Below are 18,786 nucleotides of genomic sequence, written 5' to 3'. Positions count from 1 at the left end.
TGCTTCCCACCACGCGAGGGAGGGGAGATCGAGGTGCGTGAATTATAAAACCTTTCAACCAATAGAAATTCTCGCCTGAATTCCGTGGGCGTGGTCTGAAACTAACAATGTGACGCTTGTAAGCCGACTGCAGTTGATTGGAGTCTAAAATCACAAATCATTTGCTCTTTTTTTCTATTAAATTTCTCGCTGTGCATTTACATCAAGAACAGAACTGACCTTCGTAAATGTCGAACCTTCGTACAGTGAAGAACTATCTTTTCAACGTATTAGAGGGTCTCAGATTTTGAGGTTATGTCGGTACTTGTGAAATACTTCATTGAGTATCTAATACGTTAGCATTCTGCTAGACTCTTGCTGCTAGATTACGCGTGCAACTATTAAAGGAGGGTATGTAAATGGTGACACTGTATTGCTATGTCATAAATGGTTTATTACACTGTTACTCAAGCATCATATTATTTACTTATTCTATGTAACATTAGATAAAATATTTAAATGCGTAATAATAAATTCAATATTGTAAATTTGTGCTCTTCCAATAATATGAATATGTTATGAAATTATATAGACTAGTCATCAAGAATTAAATTATATAAATACATATTTATAACTAGTTACCTAAAATTATCACATGCAGAGGCACGTCGATAATACCATAAAGTCACACCTGTTGGAATATTTGGTAGTTTCAAAATTGATTATAATCTTGAATCAGTTTTTAATATTACTTTCATTCTGAGTTTATCAGGAACTATCATCACACATTTTGCTTGTGTTTGATTAGAAGTATAAAGCAAAGCCCAAATATCACTATATTTAATTGATTCATATATTTTAAATCTTAGTGTTGCAATCCTTTTGTTTATTCCAGACATACATTTATATTTCAAATTCTTTGAAACAATTGATTCAGGTCAGGTTTTGCGGAGTTGATGATTTAAAATATACTATATGTGTTATATACAAAAAACAAATTGGCAACAGTTACAAGAATAAAAAAGAGGATATGAGCAAACAATTGTGACTGTTCCGAATTAAGTTAAAAATGAGCTAATAACAAATATGTTGCAAAATATTACAATACATTATTTTTTGTTATCTGTGAATTTCTAAGAGATTGTTTAATACTTAAGTGATTTCAAGCTAATCTAAAACTATTTAACTTGAAAAGCATTTAATATTAAATGAATGAATATTATAGGCAAACAAAACACTGTTTTTCCAGTATCACTGATTAATCATATGATGTAATCAGCAATACCTTTGTATAGTCTAACAGTGATGAATATTTAGTCAACGATTACATAAATGCTGAAATTGGTAAATTCAAGTAACTACCAACATGCGACGGGTGCTTCATTGGTACGGTGTGTTCTGGTTAACGTTGATCATCTGGTTTGTACTGAAAAATATACGTATAAAGTTTACGTTGTTGTAAAACATGTCATCAGTTTGGTTAACAAGCAGATGCTGGAAGTACAATCACAGGCAAACAAATATATGCTATGTATGATATTACAGAATGTACCTGCAAAATAAGAATTTCCCTTTGACCCACGAAACACATATTTAATTTCAAATCTTGACAACACTAAGAAATTGAAACGGAATGTATGAAGCATATGTACAGGTATATTGGCTGTAATATATGTACATATATACTATTACATACGTGTATTATGTATTTCAAACTGTATTACCAGTAAGTTTCCTCAATATGGAATTTAGTTACTGGAAGCATCCATGTACGCTAGGCATTCAACTGAAACTATTTTTGCTATTTTTGACAACACCTTTCTATACAATTTTCGTTATACACTGATAGCTTTTGATTGTGTGATTTCAATTCTGGAGATTGATATTGAGTCAAAATTTTTCATTTTGGAATAACTTTATCGAAACGCTTAATATTATCTGGTAACACTTGCTACAGTATTTTCAACTTTCAATGAATCCTAAAGTTCCTATGATTTACTAAACATTCATCTTTCTTAGAAAAACTTGGACCATTTAATGGTGGTGCGGACATACAGATAACTTTACATGGTAACTCATGCTTTTACATGCTTGAAATTGATACAAAAAATCATTCAAGCTTAAAAGATGCAAGGATTCACAATGCACGCTAGGGCCATAGAACCTTGTTCTACTTGAACAAATTTTAAAATGATACTGATATTTGTTAATTCCCACAACCTAATTTCAAAGGATTACTTATAATTCGTCTTGTGCAATACCAGTTCAGAAATTTTAAATATTTGACTCCTGTGATCAGTTAGTTTGCAAGACAAAGAATCGCGATTTATTCCGTTCAAGAAGGAACTGTAACCATGAAAATTTTCGATGCAAGCATGGCATCAGGATTATAAAAAAATCCCACATTTTCTGAAAATTTAATGCAAGTCAACAAGCCGGCTCATCAGTTTTTTTTTTAAGGCTGAGATAGAAAATATCTAAGTTACACCAAACAATGACTCGTTGCACACTAAATACGTGAATTCAAACTATTATATTACATCGCAAAACAAAATAATTTTTTGATGAAAGTAAAATGTACCTATAGTAAAATGTGTAAAAAAATTTTTGCTTGTGTTGAGTGTTTAAGAAAGCAATGTTTAAACTCATGGGCCTTGGTTGTTAAGTATTTCCTGAAGAAACTTGGGAGACTTAAGACAAAAAACACTTACAACAATAATTGGGAAGCCCTAACCATGATTCTGGGAGCCGCTCTTACATTAGTTTGCTGCGCAACATACACACGTAATATTACAGTAATTAATCGTGTGTACTTTTGACTTTATATTGCATGTATGTAAATCTGTTGTCTAAAAATTTTGTGTCCAATTCAAAAATTTAACTAAAATCTCGCATCTTTTTTCAGAAATTTATACAAAAAAAATTTATAAAGCAGTTACTATTAGATCAAATTGGGTTCCAATTATGAACTGGAGATTCAATCGCAAAGCTGAGTGTCACATTGTAATGTAAGAAAGCATATGACAACAAATGTTCCTCGCAATATGATAGAGTTGTTCTCTAATTTTGTACAATTTCTTATAACAGATAGCAATACAAATCCGAGACAGGTAAATTTATTTGTCGTCAAAGTGAATACATATTATCCATAAATTATTTCAATGTTGACACTTTTCTTTTAAAATTACTCTCAGATCACTAGTATGTACAGTCAGTAAATAAACATAGTTGGAATAAAATTATTAAAAAAATAAAGTAGGAAAATTACTCACCTCTTAGAGCATTTAATATGAATAATCAACAAGGCAATTCCCAATATCAAACAGACGCAGCCTACTACGATATAGGCAATGCCAAGGAAAGGGTTTTTACCCCCTAAAAGTGAGGTGGTACTTAATATCATCCGTTTGGTACCTTCAAATGCTGCTACAGGATATGCTGAAATAAAGAGTAAGATGGAATGTTTAGAAATAAATCTACCATCCTAATTGCCTATTAATTAGTTTTTACAAAAATATCCAGCAATTAATGAATATAAGTTATTTTAACAAAATATATGAGTTTTCAATGTTTCTTTTGAGATTGAACAATTGGTTTGATGAAAAAAAAATTGAAATTTAATGTAAGTAAAATAAATAAAATGAATTATTTATGATAAATGTGAAAACGTTTTTGAAACACTGGATCAATCTATTCATATATATATCAACTATATATCAATAAAATTACGCATTCAGAGTGGCCATAACCTGTTATGTACTTGATATTATTTTCAGCAGGTCTATCGAATTACCACTTTGTAAATGATTCTTTACAGACCATGTGATAGGATAGAAAATAGTACCAATAGCGGTGATGAGTATCGGAGTATTAGTCCTGCTATTGAATTATTATCATTACTTACAGTATTTAACGATGAGGCTGTAATTTCCACGAACTAATCCTCCCTTGAAACTGTCTTGAGAGTGATCAATTCTGCGATACAGTTTCCTGAAACTAGGAAGGGCTGCCGTTCTCATCCAGACAATTAGGTCTTCATTTTGAAATCCGTTGTTGCTAACATTTTTTGTATCCAATTCATAAATAGCTTTGGACCAATTTTTTGGTTTTGCATAGTCCTTGAAAGCGTCTTCCAAAGTATCATAACCTTTAGGATTTGCGAACTTGATGGATTTATCAGAAGGCCAAGCTATGCCATAATTCAATAATGGAACAAAATTCTGGTGCACATGGGACCAAAGAGTCAACTCGTCACTGAACAACGAATTTGCTATTGCTCCACAAGGGGCTATAGGCATTTCAGTGTTATTTACGTAAGAATAAGCAAAAGGTTTACAGTCGCTGGATGGTGTCTGACTTAACTGGCCCAATAGCTGGTTATCATCACGAGATTTAACATATCGTCTATGATTCTGATAAAAATTGGTCAGGCCATAGTACATATAAACGTTACCACCAAATTCGTTTGTCAATGTGAAGTTAATTTCACAATAGCACACAGCTGAGGAATTCAAAGCAATTATGTCGGCACATTTTGTTTCGTTACCAGAAGCTGAACTATTGGAAATGCAATTAGTGTAATCGATGGAATGTTCCTTGACCTCCTCCGAAAAATAAAGTAATCCTATGCCAACTGGTATGAAAGCTATTCCTATTACAAAGAATGTTGGAAGAACTGTTCCAGCTGTAAGAATTGGTTGCCACGCAGGGAGCCGTTGCTGTTTGAATGCACTATCTGAAAACCAGAAAAAAATTTTGAGTCATTTCATTTTGCAATAAATTTAATGAATGGTTTTGCCGTATCTGGCGAATGTCTCCCTCGGCTCGTGTTGTCAGCGTCAGCACACCTTTCAGTATTATTACAGTTCAGTGTAAAAAGCACGTGTGTACGCATTATGACATGAAGAGCAATGTAAGGTTATGTTGCGAATCAATGAATGTATGAAGTCAACTACTAATACGTAGTACTATAGTGAATATATAGATTACGGGGATCATTTTTTGCAGTATGATAAGAGTGAGTTAGGGACACAGTAAACCAACGGACATTTCATGTATAAAATCAATAATGTGTCATGAGAATTATGTAATGACAGATTACTGCGTCATGTCAAGTAAATTCTTCGACAATATTGATCTTACGTTTGCCCGAACAGGTTTAAAAATACAACATCTTACTCACCGGATGGTTTTTTAGTCTTTGGCAAGACGGAGGGGTCCGTCAAGGTCGTCATTTCTTTAGAATCGTTAATTTTTTTCAGACTTTGACAATTCTCACGACCTCACTACCGCCATTTGCGATTGATGTTTATCCACTCGGTTTGTGTAAGGTTCGTAGGCCGCAATCACTGACCTCAAGGTGTGTGCGGAGAACTAGTCAACACAGCAATTTATTCAAGGAATTTTTAAAGTACCATTTACCTTTCTTAATACATCTAATGTGAGGTATTTGTAATTAGGATGTTTGCCAGGGAACGGTGATAATTTCTCTGTCAACCAGCAGGCAGTTGAAGCGTTGTACCTGTATCTCAAGATGAGTTTTATGACTTAATACGGACTCCTGATAGTATTGGCAGAACTTGATATAAAAAAGAAAATTAAAGTGATGAATGAAATATTTTTACTCTCACAGCCCTCGCTAGACGCGCGCGTTCAACGAGAGCCGAGCGGGTCACGATTTCCTCTTTTCATTCGCTTTGGATCACGTCGTTGAAAAAGGTTCATGGCGCTCACGAGCTCCGAGTGCCGAATCATCAGCGCGAAAATATCTATCAAAACATAATTTTATTTCGTGAGATACACAGGATACTTTGCCTTAAGTAGTAGTAATTAACGTAAGCGTGTCTGCTGACGATCCAAAATGATTATTACGCTTAAAAATCTTCAACAACAGACGTTTACCGTCGAGATTGACCCCTCGAAAACGGTGAGTAAAAACTGCATTAAAGTGGCCGAAAATGTCTTTTTTTTTTCGGTTTCTATTCTAAAACTCTTAGTTGCTAATGAAAATGTTACTTGTTCTTATTGCTTATTCAGGTTAAAGAATTGAAAGACAAGATCGAAGTTCAGAAGGGTTTTCCGGCTCAGCATCAAAAACTCATATACGCGGGTAAGCCAATTTCTCTGCCATAACCTATCTTTTTTCAATTCTTAATGTCATCATGCTTTTATTGTCTGTACATACATACTTTACCATATTCTGGCAACCTCCGATACGTGACTCACCAAATCTTTGTATTGCTATTTTAAAATTTTTATTTTGGAACATAAACTGTTACTGATGCTGCAATATTCCAAATGCATTTCTTATGTGTGCAGGAAAAATATTGACCGACGAGCAGCCTTTAACTACCTATAATATTGACGAAAAAAAGTTTATCGTGGTTATGGTAACGAAACCTAAGGCTGGCGCTGGTCCAAGCACTAGTGAGGAACAGCATGCTGATGGTGACAATAACAAAGAACACACAGCAGCTAGGTATGATTGCCTGTGCTAATTTAAACATAGGAAACATTTTGTAAATCATAGCATTCCAACAGATATTTTCTGATGAAAGAATACTTTCTCTAATCATTTTTTCATATATTTACATTGGGTAATACTACGTGTGATAATTCTGCATTATGATTAAAATTATTCTTCATTTGTCGATGTTTGGGAGTTGGAGAGTAACGGGAAAAGGAGACAACACACTCAAAGAGCATGCGAAAAATATAATTTAATTGGTAAAATTCTGTTGAGCAATTTATCAGTATTTAATTCATATATAAATATAAAAATCAGTATGTAATGCATTCGGCTTACTCAAAATAACAGGATTGTTTGGACCTTTTTTTTATGACTTATAAGAAACGCCCTTTTCAAATTTGAGTTAACTGAATTAAATGTTTCCGATTGTTCAAGTAAGTGCAGCACAAAATTCAAAACCACTCATTCTGTGTAGGATTAACTAACATGTGTAAGTTAACAATTTGTCGAATAGAAATTGACCAATACACGTTTACACGTTTAGCCCAGCAACCTTGACTACGACTCCTACGGCTGCAGAAGATGTTCGTCCCCGACCACCACCAGTTGTGCTTGACCCACCTGCAGCAGTGGCACCTACTGGAGCTCAGGCAGAAAGTGCTTTGTTGATGGGAGAAGAATATAATACAATGGTCAATAATATTATGGATATGGGGTCAGTAGGAGCTACATATGGAATCAAGTTTCATTTAAATATAACTAATGTGAAAAAAACAACTCACAGATTTATTTTAAATTGTTCAGGTACGATCGAGAGCAGGTTGAACAAGCATTAAGGGCAAGTTTCAACAATCCTGACAGAGCAGTAGAATATTTACTCACTGGTATTCCAGCTCAGCTGTTTGAGGACCCACCTGAAGACCCTCCTGAAGCCCAGGACCAGGCTCAGGATCCCTTGGCATTCTTACGCACCCAACCACAGTTTCAGCAAATGCGCCAAGTGATTCAACAAAATCCGCAATTACTAAATACTGTACTGCAACAGATTGGACAGACCAATCCAGCCCTACTGCAATTGATTTCACAGAATCAAGAAGCCTTTGTTCGCATGCTCAACGAACCTGGTACTTTTGAATCTTATGTCATTTCTATTTCCATCAAGGTGGAAAATTAACCTTGAGCATTGAAAAAGTAGAGTTTTGTTGACGTTCTTGCATACAATCACTTGGTTCATCCCATACAAAAAACTTTAAAAATCTCAAAATCAACTAAGGAGTGGCAGATTCAGTCTCGCAGAAGTGATCATTTGTAGTTATTTTCGTTGTGCGTTATTGGTAGCTTTCATGTACCTGCTTATCTAAACTATGCAGATCGAAATTATATTTTGAACACATAGAAATTTAGTCGATGTTTTTTATTTGAATAGTTGGTGCTACCGGCGGAACAGTTCAAGGAACGCCAGCAGCAGCGGCTGCGGTGGCCCAAGGAGGACTTACAGGTGGTACGGGTGCCGTTGCTGGTATTGGTGCTGGTGCTGGGGCAGGTGTGGGCGCAGGTGCAGGTGCGAGTCTTGGAGCTGGAGTGATTCAGGTGACGCCACAAGACAAAGAAGCAATCGAAAGGCTGAAGGCACTGGGATTCCCTGAACATCTTGTTGTTCAGGCTTATTTTGCATGTGAAAAAAATGAAAACCTAGCGGCTAACTTTCTGCTGTCGCAAAATCTCGATGATTGAGAACCCATACTTAGGGGACTGTGTGTCACAGAGTTAACAGATGCTAGAGACAAGAATCAACACAATGGCTATGTTGTCAATTAATCTCATCATGCATCTAATCCATGAATGGCTTTGTTGCTAACAATTCTCTGGATGTTGCAGACAAAAGAGCCATTCTCATGTAACGTCCTTTGATAAATATATTTCTCTTTCATCTAGAGATAAGGGAAGTATATTATGTAAATTTCTTATTTTGAAAAGTAACATTTCAAGTAGTAATCTTACATACCGATATTGAGTCTTTTATTACTTTAGAAGAAAAAAAATTGAAAATGTTTTTAGTAGTTACTTTTTTCACTAGTTAGTTCGGTGGCTCTGTTATAATATTTTATGTGTACAATGCAATACAACTTTTAAAAATTTATAAGATAATACACCTTAAAATAGACGTTGATGTGATACGTCTATATTATCGGTTGTATAATAATACATAACACTTCTGAAAAACGAATATTAATAACAGAGCCAAAACTAACAAATTCCTAAAGCTAACAGTCCAGATTAAATTTAATAATACAAAGAGAAAATTCGTAATTCGAGACTTAATTTTCTCGTATAATGTTATTTACAGTCAAAGAATTGAATTTTATTTATGCATAGTCAAACGATAGAAATTCTTTTGCTTTGTATACTATAAATTGCGAACCAAAAATGTAGTAATAACATTTTTCGAGGACGGATGATAAGAGTGACAATTTAAGATAACTAGAATTTGTTTAATCTTGTTTAATAAAAAAGTTAGCCAAACTGTTGCACAAAGTTCAATATACTCCTTTAATTTGTAGATACAATTGACGCCATAATACAATTGGGCATTTTCTTAGAGATGTAGCAATATACCTGCGCACAAAACTTTCATCGTCCAACGAAGCTTGTCGAAGCATCGGCACAGAATCGTCGAACACCTTAGTGGGCTTAAATACGGATGGGTAATATAATTCGCTACAATGTGATAAGATGTTACTAGGGAGAAACTGAGCTGAAATTGTAAATTCGAATATCCACTTTGGCCACAAATTTTTTCACTTATGGTATTTCTCTTAAAACTTCTTATACACCGTTGTCTCTAAAGTCAAGTTACTCTGTGACGGTCACAAAATTAAGTTTTCATACCAAGAGATGGTGAAATTGCATTTTTGTATAGGAAAAACCCGATAAAAATATATGGTGTGTGTGTCTATATTCATAGACATACATATATGCAAATACACACATGTATAGACTCACGAGAAAGAAGTGGAGCTTTTTTGAAATGTAAGGTTCAAAAATGAATACCAACTAGCAGCCATTACAGTACGCAATACTTTCTTCATACAAAATCACAACACCAACTAAACTATTGCCTACAAAGAAATCACAAGGTTACTAAATTAGTTGGAGATGCCTCATTTGCTTAAATGAAAATAAAATTATTAATTAAATTAAATGGTCCGCATATTGCATTGCAATTGGCCAAACAATAATTGCGAATAAATTTTTAATCTGAAGTTATGAGACCTTTTTACGGCAAGTCTTGGTATAATGATGGGGCGGATGGAAAAGAAATTGGACTACAAATTTGTTTTTTTGATAAAAATACAGTACAGGATTGTGCGTAAACGTTGACAATTGGCTGCAGTTTCTTGACTTTACACGTTTACCTTCATCGTTTTGTACGTATTATTACTGTCTTACAAAAAAAATTATACTTTCTCCAACTTCATAAAAATTATGGCAGTTGATTTATGATAATGATAAGAATACTTCTGTTATGACACACCCAAAACACCTTGTAATACTTACATAGCATAAATAAATATGTTAAGATTTTCAAAAACGTTTGGTGCTTTATATACTTTCATCCACATACCGTTGTTTATTTTTATTAATTTCATTATTAATAGTTTACGTAACACGTCTAACAAGTATAAACATAAGACACGCTCTCAATTCCTGCAGAAATTGAAACTTAGCAAGAGCAGTGCATTGGACGGAAATTAGATGAACAATTCTGTGCCTAATACTTCTAGAAAATTATGAAGCAGTTATTTATTTTATTATTATTTGATATTACACATGAAAGGCGTATTTACTGGCAGTGTGCGTGATAAGACTGATGAGCAAATTATTATAAAACCAGGAAATAATTGAGTTTCAAATTTACCTGATTCAACCCTTTGTTTTCCATATTTTACGAAAGTCTAACATTGCCAAAACTTGCTGAATGTGTTCCAAATAATCTGCAATATCGAAGATTCGAAATATGAGTATTTTGAATAATTCCAGAATTTATTTTGTGTTAGTTTGATTCACATTGAGGTTTTTGAATATTAGATAGTGTAAAATGGTTCTGTGCGGTTGGACTGAATGCATGAACAGTTTACCAATCTGAAAAATACCTGGTAGTATTCGTATTGTAAATTGTTCCAAATATTTGAATTGATTAGTTGTTCTGGCACATGAAGCATAACAAAACTAACAACACATTAGAAGTTGAAACAAGAAAAATACATGAAACCGTATTGAAGTAAAAATAACTAACCGTCACTATTAAATAATTACCTGTTCGTTTGAATAATATTTATGTCAGAAAAATTGATGAATAGGTATCAATCAGATATAAAAATAGGCAGTCATTTTAATTTTCAATTCAAAAGGACAAAGCAAATCTAACAAAGATGAGTAGAAAACAATTCTGTGAAAGATATCGTGGGCAATTTTTGTGTGACATAAACTCATTTTTCTGTAAAATACCTTTATGGTTTGCAAAAACTACATGTAACTAAGCGTTATCTCTATAGTCATACAATCAACAAGCTATATAATCAATTGTTTAACAATAAATATAATTTACTGTAGGTACCATTTCATTGGGATAACTATGAAGTAAAATACTTCGATATAACTAATATTTCTTTTTTTTATGTATAATGGCAGAATATACTATACACATAATGTACATTTGGAGTTATAGAAAGACATTTTTCTATATTTAATAGCCAACAAAATTTATAACATGACAATCGAGACGTAATAGAGCAATATATTTCCAATGAACGAAATATTTGTGCTTTGCACTTTTTGTCATGTAAGACAAAAAGTTCTGACGGAACTCTCCGGATATTGTAATCAATCTTTTCTTCTCAAATGTTTTCACTTTCATCTTAAATATTGCTGACACTATTTTTAACAATTATTTTACTTCAATAAGGAGATATGCATACTGAATATTTCCAAATTTATCTATTTTTAACGTTTACATGCATATCTCTATTTATAGCTGCCTATTGACAATATTTTTAACAAATACAGAAAAATCGAATCAAAAAAGACTCGTCGAGTGACGAAATGAAAATTCCTACTTACAAGATTTGGTGTATTAGTTCATAACAGATATACTGAGATACTGCACATGAAAAAACAGAATAAGTCCTACTTAAAGTTTTCCGATGCTAACTTAAAATCTTGATAAGGATTACCTCGAAAATTCAAAATGGCAAAACACTAGTTTGCGCTATCTTCTATCAATAAGATGCAATAAACTTGTCATTATTAATTAAGTATTGTTATTAACAGACACACAAATCTGTTTCAAGAAACAACAGCAATTTCCTATCCATTATAGATATTTGCGAACAGGTATTTTAAAATCCAAACCATTGGACAAATCTTTTCTACAAACGGTATGAACAGTAAGTGTAATAATACTACGTTTTCCTTGCAATCAGTTCGAATTAAGATATTTCTTCGTGACCGAATGAAAGTGACTAAAAAAAAAAAAAAAAAGAACCACTCAAGATAGAAATATGCTCTACAATTGTAGCACAAAAGATGTCGAGAGATTTGTAAAAAACCAGTAGACAAATTTACATATTTCTTCAGATTTACATTTTCTTTATAAAATTTCACAGCAAGTAAATTTCCGATAAAAAAAACCGGCTACCATGTAACAAATTTCTTAATGTCTTGCAGATAGCATTGACCGAAGATACAGTCAAAGCGGGTAATAATACTCACAAATCAAATAATAAAACTATGTTGTTAAAACTTTATGAAAATAATTTAAATTGAGTTACATGTGATAAAACTAGCCGTTCACACCGTATTGGAAGTTTAAAAAATAGGTAAGAGATACTAAAAATCTAAGAAACAATCAACGTTTATCATCTTATTTTGTGAAACAGGGCTGCTCGACGTTATTTTTAGCAAGCATTACTTATTCTCTGCCAACATATCAATAGTATGCTCAAATAATTTTTGTCCAAATTTGCCAATTTACAGGATTTTAAATATCATTTGCAAATCCGTATCTTTAATGCACTAAGTGCATATGATCTATATATTATATTTCTCGTTTGATCCGAGATGGCTGCTTCCGCAGCGCAGACCACACATACTCCTTCACAGCCTCTTTTTTCTCCATCAACGATACCACCTATGTATGCGAGTAGAAATTTTTGATTCAATTTTTCATTCAAAAATGCAATTGCGCTGCGTTTTTCCATGTATATTATTGAAATTTAAGCTTGCCTCAACAGAGGGATAAAATTGACTAGTATACCAGGTATATGGTACTCGTTTGTCAAATTGTAAATGGTCAACAGTGAGTGGCCAATGCTTCAAGCACGGAGAGGCACAAGGTACGCACGATAGGCTGAGTGTCATCGCTCTTCTCCTTTGCGAGCAATGCTAGTATGGCACCACCACCTTCCCTCGACAGCATTCCACAATACCGTTTGGCTACAATTGATAATAAATATTGCCTATTGGAATTCTTGCAATAGCGATCTTAGTGCTATTAGATACTGCAACTCATAGCAAAAAAAATGTATATCCAAGGAATGGAACTTACGATTCTTAGTGCATACATGATGTATTGCCCATACAGCCCATAATTGCACAGGATGTGCATCGGCGCATCGCAAAAGAGGAAAGAATGGCTGAAAACTTCGATATGCAACCATTTCACTCTGAGGTGTTTGCCAATTGGTCACTGCTTTAGCTAACTGATCCAATAATTGAGACCTAGGTGGTAAAGACGGTACCGAAGCCCATACACATGGTCCATCACTCAACAGATGTGCAGCAATTCCTGCCGCAAAATAGGATACATCAATCTGTTCGGAATCCAAAAGTGACGAGAGCATCGTTATAAAAGAAGGTTGCATTAGCCATTGCCTGAGATGAGGTACCTATATGTAATAAATAGTTGAAACATTAATACTAGCCGATAACAATTAAATTTTAAAACAATCGACTAACTAATTGTATGAATTTATTAGTCAAAAAAATTCTTCTCAACCCAATCTATTGCTTACCTCTGCTATGTTATTCAGCAAGCCCAAAACCTTTGTTTCGACACTAGACTCTCCTTGGAAACTTTTCAGTACTTCAAGAAATAGAGCCATGCCACCTTCTTCGAGAAATACAGCGCATGTCGTTGCACTTTCATCAGTTAAATTCCAAAGGGCGCTCAACGTAAACTTCATGGTAATGTCCACAGATTTTGTTTGAACTTTAGACCGGATCATGGCTAATAGTTTAGACATGTACTGCGGTTGTGCCCCCAGCATTGATGTTTCATCGGTGGAAATTTTAGCTGCCAAAATGGAGCATATTGCAACTGACATTCGATTCATTGAAGGATCATCAAATGCTGACAGACAATTCATCACAAGTCTTGCACACCTATTGCATATATTTTACAATTAGAATAGTTCCTATAATCTAAAGAATATTTACTTTCACACATTAAGGTTACAGATTGCATTGAATAATAAATTGCCTGTATCGCCTTATCATATTTTATACGTTGCTTCAAGCCTACCTATATTTGTCAAAAGTAACATCCTGCAATATCCTATCACTGCACAGCGTAAGTAACGTATTTTTCTGTAGTTGGTAATGATTTGGAAACGATTCCATGGCTGTCAATGTTAAATCAACAATTTGTTTTAATATCGATGGATGGATTTTATTCGCTAGGTCTCCTTTTGTAAGATTGTAGAGACATGCTGTTGCAGCCATTTGTACACCAAACTGTTGGGGATGAGCCTTCATTCCAGGTATAACTAATTTTATAACGTCAACTCTTGCCTCACTAAAGTTTGGCGTTAAACGGAATAAATTATAAAGGCATTTTTGCACATAAATTGGGCGGCACCAGTATCGTCTCAGTGATTCTAAAATTTGTGACTCTGATGCGGTCCCACTCACCTATGAATGATATATGTTACAATTATTATTAATTGGATAAAATTATATTAGAGTAAATAACAAGTTAAAATTTTCAAAAGATAGAGCCATTTCATTCACGTTCAATTACATTGGTTCAATTTGTAATTCATATGATAAATTGCTGCAGATTTTTTGAAATGTCACCTTTTCAAGTTTCTACAATGATAAGAGTATATTGGGTTAAGGGATACGAAATTTACAATACATATAACATGACAGGACTGAGAAATTGAGTACAATTTTTTTTTGCAACAGCAGATAATTATTTTTTTTTCTGTCACTTGCTGATTGGTAATTAAGAGTACAATAACCAGATGCAATAGTTTGTATATATTGTTGTTACAATTGTTACTCACCACAAGACTTCGTCTGTAACTTTTATTAATGGGATTAATAAGAGTGTCATCATAACAAGCATCTGTATGAACAAGGCCTAAAAATCTTAAATGTGGGTGATATTTAATAAACGTTCTCAAATCTTTTCTGTGTATTTCATCCTTTCCTGTAATACAAACCAATATAATTAAAATGTCAGCAATTTGTTTTTCATTTTCATAAAAAAGTAATGTTGATAAGTGAACTCTTTAAAAAACTGAAATTAATCAAATGTTTCATCATTTTTCTTGAATTGTTAGCAGCTGTTATATCGATCTAATAATAGAGGCCTGCGCTTTTGTGGACACAGCTGAATTTGCAAGTATCCAAACAGGTAACTAGCATTACTATTAATCAATTCATGCATATAACAGTAATAATCTCACAAGATCAAGAAAAAACTTGAGACGATATGCTAAATTCGCTAATGCTTGTAAACCTTCTTTGTATAGTTTAGTACTTCATCATACACATATTGTGTGGATATAGTGCATTGTTGGGCAGTAAACCAATGGGGAATCAAGTATTGACAATTCAAGCAGTTTAGAAAAGTTTGGTATACGTAAGATGTAGAACAGTTATTAGAACAATTGGCAAGAAAAATAATTATCCAGTCAAGACGTCGATACTAACTGTTAATAATATCTATTAATGTTATTGTTCGACAAACGGAGGTTCCAAGTAATAAGAAGGATATGACAATTTATCTGCTGAATTCAACATAAAAATGAAAACGATCTTGAATATACCACACTGCTATTACATTTGTAGGATTCTGGAAGTTGGATGTACTGACATTGATATAAGTTTTGAATCGAAAAGTGTCAACGAGAAACAGGCCTCCGAAAATTAGCAGAATATAGTGATTGAAGGTGGTATTTACTTCTACCTGAGATATCTAGACTAGCTAGATACGGCATACAGAAACTGGCTTTCAAGAGATCCGATATTTTAGATCTAACTGGAACAAACATTTCAAGTGGAAAGGCATCTCGTTCGTCAGATATATCCAAATTTATCAATTTCTTCAGCTCCAATAATACGGGTATCAGGTTTCCACAACTGCTCACTTTTAAATTGTACATTTTCAATGACTTCAATCGGTCCTTACACTTTTTCAATGGTGTTATATCGTCTACTCGTGTACAAGAAATGTCTAAATTTTCTAAGAGCTGTAGGTCTTCGACAACAATCTCGAGACCATGATTATTAAACTCAGTTCCAGAAACATTGAGAGTTTGTAATGCTCGAAGTTTAGTCAATGCCGCGACTACACAAGACCTAAAAAATATCAATCACATGCGATATTACAAAAATGTTTTAAGCAAATATTTTTCTAGCATAGATGATCCAAAAAATAATGTCTCATTGTAGTCAGAATCATGTGTATTAAATCTGCAACAAATCTCGCGAATTTTGAAAGTTGGATGTGAATATACTGAATTTGTGCGTTATTGAACATTTATTTTAGTGACAAAGTTTTAAATTCTGCTTCATCACTTCTAATTCTATGTTGCTGCAAACAAAACCACAAATCAGATAATAAGTTACCTAGCACAATCCATAAAGCTACCCTTTGCCACACTTAAGGATCTTAGATTTTGCAAACTCCATTCTCCCAGGCAGCCAATCAAATCGTTGACATTAATCTTAAGTCCATCTATTTCCAAATCCACAACCTTATGTTGACTTAAAACTTTTAAGCCTTTTATAGAAAGGCTCGATGCATCTTTTAGTCTTACATGGCTGAAATGAAATAAAATCTAATAGAACAAAATGCATTAGAAACATTTTCACATTAGAAACATGTTCCTGGCAATTTCAATATACTACAGATAATTTGAATCGTATTACCCATCACGTATGCTTACCGTAATCTGGTCGTTTTTGAATCGAATAAAGTAATAGTCAGATCAGATAATGCTTTTCGTTCGCATAAGCTGGATAAGAGTTGATCAGATATTTCAGCAGGTAAAAATGCATCTGGATCCTTAAAACTTAGTCTGGTTGCTGAACCAGCTGATAAGTTCAGAGATGAGAGATTAGTGACTGTCGATACACTTGATACTGTTGTGCGACCATCTCCTGTGCTCATTTGCTCATCTGAAATGATTTTTTATATTATTGATTTATAACATGTTCGATCGATATCAAATTTGTACAGGTATGATAATTTTTACATTTCCATATTACTTTCTATTTTTTTTAACATGTTTTACTATTTATTTCATTCTATAGTTTTCAGCATTCAAATATATAATGTTTTTCTTGAGAATACATAACCCATTTTAAATCATAGCTGATTGCAATAGTGCATTGAAATCATTTTATGTTTCTAAATGTAATTATTATACAGTTATATATGTTCAAGACATTGTAGACATAGTCTCGTGATATTTCTCGTTTTATACATTGAATGCAGTTAACCCAAGACAAGGTACGTCGATAATTTTGTCTTCTGCGGATCATGTACGATTCATTTAACTCCAACATATCGCTTTAGTATCAAATGTAAAAATGGAGCATATTATCAAATAAGAGTCCATATGGGTCTCATAAGCCCTGTCTGACGTATATCTTTTTGAAAACATTTGTTTAAATTGACCTATGATCAAATATTTGTATTAAAATTGTTTTTCAATCCAATAAGTGAGTGGAATAACCAGTTTACTTTGATTGTTAGTCGACGTTCACTGATATGCGTCAGTATTTAATAAATGGTTAAAAAATTGGAATTAATAATATAAAAAATTATTTTGTAATTTTTTTCTAATACAAACAGAAAGATTAGCGAATTTGAAAAAAGTTAAAAGAATACTTACCAATGGCAGCAGGTGGTAGTGTACTGACAGGAAGCCCACTGTCGCCAGGATGGACCTCGCACAATACTAATACATTGTCGCAAATAAAGTCTACACAAACCTCCTGAAGGCTTCTCGGAGACTCGAACATAATTGTCCTTTATTGAAATATCTCTCAATAACACTTCCTTTAGACCTCAATAGTGTTATATTACAGTAATTTCTAAAACATGCGATAAACACATGATATGATCACTTCTCGGAGATATTTAATATTCACAATTACTGAACCACATCACACGGATCACACGGTATTACATAGCCATTATACCCTTCGACTTAACCTTACTTTTGAACTAAAAATATTGGAGGCTCTACATATGTCTAAAATTTAAATGTTTCACAACGAAGATAACACGTAGTAATTGTATAATCTGAGCCCTAAAACTATAATCACACACTTTCTCTGCCCTCCGAAATCTACGCATACAGACACATCGTCAACTCTCCGTAAACATAGATACACCTCTGTTGGTTCGATGTTACTTTTCTCAAACATATCTTACTCAATTTCATGATATCAATTAGGCTTTCAGACTTACTTTAAACTTACGTACATGCTCCAATTACACAAAATTACTTGAATAAATATAATACACGGCAACACTCACCTCTGCACGAACGGCCATGTTTAATACTATCGAGCTAGAACTGTCAAATTGTCAGATGCGACACAGAAAACATGAACGACTTCGCTCATACGTGTGTTCGTGTACAAGTCGTACATATCTGTATTTTAAATTGATCATCACACTTTTCCAAGCAACGCATTTTAATTATTCACAAATTATGCCTCCTCAATCACACTTTCGCAAACTGACGGAATGCAGTTACGATCTTAGGTCTAGTTTCTTGACACTTTTCGTAATAATAAAAATTTATATATACTGTAGTATCAAGTGTACAAACATACGTCACGTACAGTATGAGACGATATAGAATGATTTTGCAATTCGACGTTCAAAAACAAGACATAATTTGACACAGAGTCAGAAAGAGCCCATGGTACTATCGTATATTTATGTACAACCGATGTTACGACATATAATAATAATAGTTGGTCACATTTCGAAACTATTGATAGTCTATAGTTGCGCGAAGGCGTGGCGA

The 18,786-nt window shown here is 33.5% G+C and overlaps 3 protein-coding genes across 9 annotated transcripts; 1 reads left to right on the top strand and 2 right to left on the bottom strand.

The window, feature by feature from the left end:
- Window positions 1-412: 412 nt before the first annotated feature.
- On the bottom strand, window positions 413-5,639 carry LOC124307353 (cell cycle control protein 50A). 4 transcript variants are annotated; one of them, XR_006908784.1, is made up of 5 exons: window positions 5,162-5,468; window positions 3,884-4,714; window positions 3,252-3,417; window positions 1,704-1,771; window positions 413-1,405 (listed from the first exon to the last, which is right to left on the bottom strand). XR_006908784.1 is itself a non-coding variant. In XM_046768957.1 (5 exons), the coding sequence occupies exons 2-5, from the start codon at window positions 5,211-5,213 to the stop codon at window positions 1,360-1,362; spliced, it is 1,095 nt and encodes a 364-aa protein (XP_046624913.1). In that variant the 5' UTR covers window positions 5,214-5,352; window positions 5,501-5,639; the 3' UTR covers window positions 413-1,359. The 4 variants fall into 4 exon arrangements, 3 of the variants coding, with proteins under 3 accessions (XP_046624913.1, XP_046624923.1, XP_046624903.1); XM_046768957.1 differs by lacking the exon at window positions 1,704-1,771 and adding an exon at window positions 5,501-5,639 and having other exon boundaries at window positions 5,162-5,352; XM_046768967.1 differs by lacking the exon at window positions 1,704-1,771 and adding an exon at window positions 2,691-2,746.
- A 59-nt stretch (window positions 5,640-5,698) lies between these two features.
- On the top strand, window positions 5,699-10,584 carry LOC124307349 (UV excision repair protein RAD23 homolog B). The gene is made up of 6 exons (XM_046768931.1): window positions 5,699-5,905; window positions 6,016-6,088; window positions 6,298-6,457; window positions 6,993-7,163; window positions 7,253-7,572; window positions 7,875-10,584. The coding sequence occupies exons 1-6, from the start codon at window positions 5,840-5,842 to the stop codon at window positions 8,180-8,182; spliced, it is 1,098 nt and encodes a 365-aa protein (XP_046624887.1). The 5' UTR covers window positions 5,699-5,839; the 3' UTR covers window positions 8,183-10,584.
- LOC124307172 (protein zyg-11 homolog B-like) lies at window positions 8,168-18,423 on the bottom strand. Of its 4 annotated transcripts, XR_006908756.1 has the most exons (11): window positions 18,288-18,423; window positions 17,638-17,839; window positions 16,687-16,918; window positions 16,367-16,561; window positions 15,699-16,096; window positions 14,797-14,942; window positions 14,031-14,419; window positions 13,522-13,891; window positions 13,056-13,395; window positions 12,734-12,943; window positions 8,168-12,638 (listed from the first exon to the last, which is right to left on the bottom strand). XR_006908756.1 is itself a non-coding variant. In XM_046768613.1 (10 exons), the coding sequence occupies exons 2-10, from the start codon at window positions 17,765-17,767 to the stop codon at window positions 12,801-12,803; spliced, it is 2,343 nt and encodes a 780-aa protein (XP_046624569.1). In that variant the 5' UTR covers window positions 17,768-17,839; window positions 18,288-18,423; the 3' UTR covers window positions 8,168-12,800. The 4 variants fall into 4 exon arrangements, 3 of the variants coding, with proteins under 3 accessions (XP_046624569.1, XP_046624589.1, XP_046624580.1); XM_046768613.1 differs by having other exon boundaries at window positions 8,168-12,943; XM_046768633.1 differs by having other exon boundaries at window positions 8,168-12,943; window positions 15,705-16,096.
- Window positions 18,424-18,786: the final 363 nt, after the last annotated feature.

This window comes from Neodiprion virginianus, chromosome 1 (assembly GCF_021901495.1).
Source record: "Neodiprion virginianus isolate iyNeoVirg1 chromosome 1, iyNeoVirg1.1, whole genome shotgun sequence".
Classification (NCBI taxonomy): Eukaryota; Metazoa; Arthropoda; class Insecta; order Hymenoptera; family Diprionidae; genus Neodiprion; species Neodiprion virginianus.
This window is presented reverse-complemented; position numbering and strand designations above follow the sequence as displayed.

Coding starts and splice junctions, on each gene's coding strand:
- LOC124307353 (XM_046768957.1), bottom strand. CDS start 5,213: ATGACGACCTTGACGGACCCCTCCGTCTTGCCAAAGACTAAAAAACCA. Junction 4,715..5,161: donor AAAGACTAAAAAACCATCCG/GTGAGTAAGATG, acceptor TCTGGTTTTCAG/ATAGTGCATTCAAACAGCAA. Junction 3,418..3,883: donor CAGCCTCATCGTTAAATACT/GTAAGTAATGAT, acceptor TCTTTATTTCAG/CATATCCTGTAGCAGCATTT.
- LOC124307349 (XM_046768931.1), top strand. CDS start 5,840: ATGATTATTACGCTTAAAAATCTTCAACAACAGACGTTTACCGTCGAG. Junction 6,089..6,297: donor TCAAAAACTCATATACGCGG/GTAAGCCAATTT, acceptor TTATGTGTGCAG/GAAAAATATTGACCGACGAG. Junction 7,164..7,252: donor AATAATATTATGGATATGGG/GTCAGTAGGAGC, acceptor TAAATTGTTCAG/GTACGATCGAGAGCAGGTTG.
- LOC124307172 (XM_046768613.1), bottom strand. CDS start 17,767: ATGTTCGAGTCTCCGAGAAGCCTTCAGGAGGTTTGTGTAGACTTTATT. Junction 16,097..16,366: donor AGCTTTATGGATTGTGCTAG/GTAACTTATTAT, acceptor GATATTTTTTAG/GTCTTGTGTAGTCGCGGCAT. Junction 12,944..13,055: donor TCATGTATGCACTAAGAATC/GTAAGTTCCATT, acceptor TATCAATTGTAG/CCAAACGGTATTGTGGAATG.